General features: G+C 44.5%; 1 protein-coding gene across 1 annotated transcript; it reads right to left on the reverse strand.

The window, feature by feature from the left end:
* Positions 1 to 3,450: 3,450 nt before the first annotated feature.
* On the reverse strand, positions 3,451 to 6,057 carry LOC103782955 (proline-rich protein 23A). The gene has a single exon (XM_008951942.4). It carries the CDS (start codon positions 5,757 to 5,759, stop codon positions 4,962 to 4,964), a length of 798 nt encoding a protein of 265 aa, XP_008950190.1. The 5' UTR covers positions 5,760 to 6,057; the 3' UTR covers positions 3,451 to 4,961.
* Positions 6,058 to 6,741: the final 684 nt, after the last annotated feature.

Genomic DNA, 6,741 nt, shown 5'->3' on the forward strand with positions numbered 1-6,741 from the left:
GTAGAGACAAAGTTTCTCCATGTTGGTCAGGCTGTTGGTCAGGCTGGTCTCAAACTCCCGACCTCAGGTGATCCGCCTGCCTGGGCCTCCCAAAGTGCTGGGATTACAGGCGTGAGCCACCGTGCCTGGCCTCCTTTGGGTACTTTTATTTATTTATTTATTTATTTAATTTTTTTTGAGACGGAGTCTTGCTCTGTTGCCCAGGCTGGAGTGCAGTGGCTCGATCTCGGCTCACTGCAAGCTCCGCCTCCCAGGTTCACGCCATTCTCCTGCCTCAGCCTCCTGAGTGGCTGGGACTACAGGCGTCCGCCACCACGCCCGGCTAATTTTTTTGTATTTTTAGTAGAGACGTGGTTTCACCGTGTTAGCCAGGATGGTCTCGATCTCCTGACCTCGTGATCCACCCGCCTCAGCCTCCCAAGTGCTGGGATTACAGGCTTGAGCCACCGCGCCTGGCCATCTCCTCTGGGTACTTTTAAAGATTTCATCTTTATCACTGGTTTTCAGTAAATTGGCTATCTGCTTTGATATGTGTGTGTGTGTCTGTGTGTGTGTGTGTGTGTGTCTGTCTGTCTGTGTTTGTGTCTATGCATGATTACCCTCTTGAGGTTTACTGAACTTCTTATATCTGGAGGTTTATAGCTTTCACTGAACTTCAAAATCGCCCCTGCCTCCCATTCTTTCCCTCCTGAGATTATAATTACATGTATGGTAGATTGCTTGATATTATTGAAAAAGCTACTTATTTATTCACCTGTGTGCTTTAGTTTTGATAGATTTGATTTGAAGTCTTACATTCTCTTAGTTTTTTTCTTCTGCAGTATTTAATACCATCCAATAAAGTTTTCATTTCATATATTATATTTTTTATCTCTAGAAGTTCCATTAGGTTCTTTTTTTATATCTTTAATTCTGTCCTTATTATGCTTAGGTTGTCTTTAAAATCCTGGGACATACTGAGCATCTTTATAATAGCTGTTAGTGTTCTTGCCTGCTAGTTTTATCATTTCTGTTAATCTACACCACTTTCTATCAACTATTTTTTGTTTTATTTTTGACAAATAATAATTGTATATATTTATGGGGTACAACGTGATGTTTTAATATATGTTTACACTGTAGGATTAAATCAAGCTAATTAACAAATTTATCACCTCACATACTTATTTTTTTTGTGGTGAAAACATTAAAAACCTACTCTTTCAGCAATTTTGAAAAATACATTGCATTTTTATTTATTATAGTCACCTTTCTGTGCAATTGATCACTAAAGCTTATTCCTCTTGTCTAACTGAAACTTTGTACCCTTTGATCAACATCTTTCTTTTTGCCATCCACCCTCCTCCTCCAGCCTCTGGTAATCATTGTTCTACTCTACTTCTATGAGTTCAACTGTTCTAGATTCTGCACATAAGTGGAATCTTATGGTATTTGTCCTTCTGGGCCTGGCTTATTTCACTTATCACAATGTCCTTCAGGTTCTTAATGTCACAAATGACAGAATCTCCTTCTTCTTTAAGGCTGAATAGTATTCCATTGTGTATATATACCACATTTTCTTTATCCATTTATATGATGATAAACACATAGGTTGGCTCCATATCTTAGCTACTCATAATAATGCTACAGTGAACATGGGAGTGCAGATACAAAACTGTTTATACACAAGCAGAGGAATGAAATTGGATCCTTATTTCACACCACATAAAAAAATTAACTTGGCTGGGCATGGTGTCTCATGTCTGTAATCCCAGCACTTTGGGAGGCTGAGGTGAGTGGATTGCTTGAGCTCAGGAGTTCAAGACCAGCCTGGGCAACAGAGTGAAACCTTGTCTCTACAAAAAATATGAAAATTAGCTGGGCATGGTGGCTTGCATCTGTAATCTCAGCTACTTGGGAGGCTGAGGTGGTAGGATTGCTTGACCCCAGGAGGCAGAGGTTGCAGTGAGCTGAGATTGCATCACTGCACCCCAGCCTGGGTGACAGAGTGAGACTCCATCTCAAAAAAAAAAAAAAAAAAGATTGGGAAGTAAATTTGGCATAGAAAATATGATTAGATTTTTTAATAAAAGAAAAAAATCAACTCAAAATAGGTTAAAGACTTAAATATAAGACCCCAGATTGTAAAACGGCTAGAAGAAAACAGGGGGGGAAGCTCCATGACATTGGTGTAGGCAAAGATTTCTTGGATATGACCGCCAAAGCACAGGCAAGAAAAGCAAAAATAAACAAATGGGATTGAATCAAACTAAAAAGCTTCTGCACAGCAAAGGAAACAAGAGAATGAGGAGACAACCCACAGATTAGGAGAAAAGATGTGCAAACCACACATCTGATAAAGGGCTAATATAAAAAAATAAAGAACTTTATCAACTATTTTTACTCCTGTTTATGGGTCACATTTTGCTGCACATTTATATATTTAATAATCTTTAATTTGATGCTAGTCATTGTGAAGGTTGTATTTTTGAGTGTCTTGATTTTATTGCCTTCTTTTAAAGTGTTTTCTTACTCAATTTTGAAAGTGTTATTCTGGACACACAAGTCCTTTATTAGATATTTGCCTTGTGAATATATGTTTTTTTCCATCTGTGGCTTATCTTTTCATTTTAACAGTGTCTTTGGAGAACAAAAGTTCTTCATTTGGATGAGGCCTGTCATCACATTATTTCTTTAAGGATTGTGCTTTCGGTGTCATATTTAAGAAATCTGAGGCTAGGTGCTGTGGCTCATGCCTGTAATCCCAGCATTTTGGAAGGCAGGAGGATCACTTGAGCCCAGGAGTTCAAGACAAGCCTGGGCAACCGAGCAAGACTCCTTCTCCACAAAAAATTAAAAAAATTATTTGGGTATCGTGGTTTGTGCCTGTAGTCCCTGCCACTTGGGAGGCTTAGGTGAGAGGACTGCTTAAGCCTAGGAGTTCAAAGCTGTTGTGAGCTATGATTGTGCCATTACACTCCAACCTGGGTGATAGAGAGAGACCTGGTGTCTAAAAAAAAAACCCCAAAACAAAAAAGAAATAAAATAAATCTGAGGCCAGGTGCGGTAGCTCACTCCTGTAATTCCAGCACTTTTGGAGGCTGTGTCAGGAGGACTGCTTGAGGCCAGGAGTTTGAAACCAGCCTGGGCAACATAGTGAGACTCCATCTCTAAAAAAAATTTTTTTTTAAATTTAGGTGGGTGTGGGAGTGCGCACCTGTAGTCCCAGTTACTTGGGAGGCTGAGGCAAAGGATCTCTTGAGCCCAGGAGTTTAAGTCCACTCGATCGTGCCACTGCACTCCATCCAGGGTGAGAGAATGAGACCCTGTCTCCAATAAATAAACAAAGAAATAAATAAAGAACAAATAAAATATCACAATCATATGATGGATACTGGAATCTTTAGAAGAAATTTACTACACATATTTATGTCATCTCGAAAATAAAGTTGAGAAAAAAACTGGAGAATATGAGGTAGTTATGTAAATTTAATTGTCCAGAAAACAACATAAACATTGCTTATTTATATCTATACATATATATATGTATATGTAGCTTTCATATATTGACTAGAATGATATCCATCAACTTTGTGTCATGATGTGAATCCCCTGGGAATGGGGGAGAAGAGTGGGGATCAAAGGATATGACAACATTATCTGTAATATTTTCTTTCCTTTATAGTTAAAAAGACATTAAGGAAATAATGCTAAGAAATAACGACTGCCAATTCAGGGTGATGGACTCAAGAGCATGAAAAAAACTCTCAAAAATAAATTAGACCAAATGTCCATGCGGTGAAGGTGAGTGAGTACCCCTGAGAGGAAATCAAGATGAAGCCCACACTGCCCTGAAATTCAGGAATACCCATTGGTTAAAGTACATAGAATATGTCATTGTACAAGCTGCTGCTGGAATGAAAGTGTCACAACTTCCTACTTTCCCTCATTAAATATTGCTTTCACTAATTTTTAAATTGTTTTTTCGTTTTCTTTCTTTTTTTTTTTGAGATGGAGTCTCACTCTGTTGCCCAGGCTGGAGTGCAATGGCACGATCTCGGCTCATTGCAACCTCTGCCTCTCAGGTTCAAGTACTCCTCCTGCCTCATCCCTGCTAGTAGCTGGGATTACAGGCACACGCCACCATGCCCGGCTAATTTTCGTATTTTTAGTAGAGACGGAGTTTCGCCATGTTGGCCAGGCTAGTCTCGAACTCCTGACTGCAGGTGATCCACCCGCCTCGGCCTCCCAAAGTGCTGGGATTACAGGCGTGAGCCATCGCGCCCGGCCCTTAAATTCTTATTTGCAGAAACACTTCCAAAAGGTCCAGTGCATTCATTACATTTGAATGTTGTTTGTTTACTATCTAATCTAATATGCATTAATCTTGATTGTCCAGGTCCAGGAAAAGGAGTTAAGGAGAGCAAGCGGAAAATAAAATCAGTGGTCAGAAGCACCTCAGAGGATGTTGGGAGAAATCGTATAGGTAAATTCGTAACTGCAAAAAGAAGGAAAGACAATGATCTGGATTGGAGAGAACGGATAGGTGTATGGAGGTGATAAAAAAAAAAGGGGGGGGGAATTTTAAAGAAAACTGAAGGGAGCTTTAAGCAAGAGTAGGGGTGAAACTGAGGATACAGTTGGCTGAAGGTGACAAAGGCAGAAGTAACAGCTCCTGCAGCAAAGGCAAGGGATCTGAAAATCCATGACTGGTTATGTGTGGTCTACTCTTCTTGGTAAAGGTGCTTGCCAGAATCTGCTTTTCTTTTTTCATGTCCTTGCCTGCCACTTACCAAGGAATTCTGCCAAAAAACCAACCAGCCAGCCAGCCAACCAACCAACCCACCCAAACAACAGTAATCCAACTGCCCGCTGTCGACGAATGAAGATGCTGCATTTCCGGGCTGTGGCAAGTCCTCACAGTGAGTCTTGGAGGATCCACAAGAACCCGCAGCCGGTGGCAAGGGATTGTGGGAAGCAGTTCATTCCTGGAACAGTCGTCTGCGGGCCTTGCACGGAGGGCGTTTCGGGAGCGGCGGGTGCGCGTGGGGACCTGGACTCCCCACGCGCGGAGAGGGAGGTAGAGGTTGGAGAGGTGAGCTGGGGACAGGCTCCAGAAGGCGGAATTCTGGGTCGAAGAAGGGGCCTGGAGAGTGTCCCTCTGAACTGGGGTTGGGGGCCAGAGCACAGGGTTCTGGGATGGGGCCCTCCAGGTAGGGGATGAACATACTTCTGGCGGAGTAGAGCCCAGCGGCTGAGCCGGCTGCGGAGTCCATCTGGAGCTCCGGAAACTCGGGGTCCGCGTCCTCCTCGTAGGCCTCTTCCTGGGCGGCGATCTCTGGGACAGATGCGCAGAAGACTTCCTGCTCAACGACGACGTCCTCCCTGAGAGCGCCCAGGAAAACGTCCACTTCCAGGCCGGCAGACGAGTCGTCCTGCGCTCCTGAGGGTTCGTCTACAGAGCTCAGGAGGACCTCGGGGATCAGGATGAGGGTGTGTCCATCGAGAGACACTCGCAGGATCGACGTTGGCGGGAGCTCCAGCACCAGGTCGACGTCGTCCAGGGGCACACGCAGGGCACAGCCCGCGGCCGGGACCACTATGGAGGTGAGCGCGTCCACGGCCGGGGTACCCGCCGGGTCTTCCAGGCTGGGCGCCACGCGGGGTTCGGGGCCCGCGGGCTCCTCCAATCGGAGGCGCTTGGCAGGGCCGGGTCCTCCTGGCTGCTGTCCCCACCAGGGCTCAGGGAAGGCGCTGGGGCTGCGGGGCCGGCTGCCCATAGCCTCGACGGCGCTCTTGGGCCTAGCAGAGGACGTAGGGAGCGCGGGCAGCGAAGTCCTTTTTGAGGTAACAGGTGTCGGTGCTAGGCGAGGCGGGTTGGGGCGGAAGGGGCGAAGGACCGCGCGGCGCGGGGCGAGTCCTGGGAGCTCCAGGGGCGCCTCCCAGAGACCGCAGTCCGTGCTGCTGAGAGAGCCTCGCGCGATGGAATCTTGGGCCTTCCTGGCGCAGACCCGGATGCACGTCCGATGACTAATAACGTGGGACGTCAGGTGACCTCGGCGTACCAGGATGTGTCAATATAGGCCCCGCCTCCCGACAGTGCTCTGCGGTAGGCGTGGCCTAGAGATGATTGGATCAATTAGAACAAGAGCGAGGTGCGGAGGTGGGGAGGTGGGGAGGTGGGGAGGTGGGGAGGTGGAGGGGTGTCTTTGTGTCTGTAGGGGAAGGTTCCTTGGATGTGCTCGTGGGACCCAATGGCGGTAATTGCTTTTATCTTGGTTAAGAAAAGAAAAGCCAAAACACAATTTCAAAAACTGCTTGCTTACTTTTATAAGTAGCTTACGTCTCAATGTCTCTTCTAAGATTTTCCAGGAATATATGAAAAAGAGCTTTAACTCATACTCACTGCTCTTTCCCCACCCTTTCTACGTGGTTCTAAAAAGTTCTTTCATTTCTGATAGAAAGTAGAAATGAAAATTTTGCTTTGATAAGTAAACTTTAATTTTTGTGGGTACATAGTAGGTATATATATTTATGGGTTATATGAGATACTTTGATACAGGCCTGCAATACGTAGTAATCACATCATGGTAAATGGGGTATCCATCCTCTCAAGCATTTATCCTTTGTGTTACAAACAGTCCAATTATACTCTTTTAGTTATTTTAAATTGTACAATTAAATTATTATTGACTATAGTCACCCGGTTCTGCTATCGAATACTAGATTTTAATTCATTTTTTCTATTTTTTTTTTTGTACC

This window comes from Pan paniscus, chromosome 2 (assembly GCF_029289425.2).
Source record: "Pan paniscus chromosome 2, NHGRI_mPanPan1-v2.0_pri, whole genome shotgun sequence".
Lineage (NCBI taxonomy): Eukaryota > Metazoa > Chordata > Mammalia > Primates > Hominidae > Pan > Pan paniscus.

Excerpts from the sequence above, each read along its gene's own strand:
- LOC103782955 (XM_008951942.4), bottom strand. The coding sequence starts at position 5,759 with ATGGGCAGCCGGCCCCGCAGCCCCAGCGCCTTCCCTGAGCCCTGGTGG.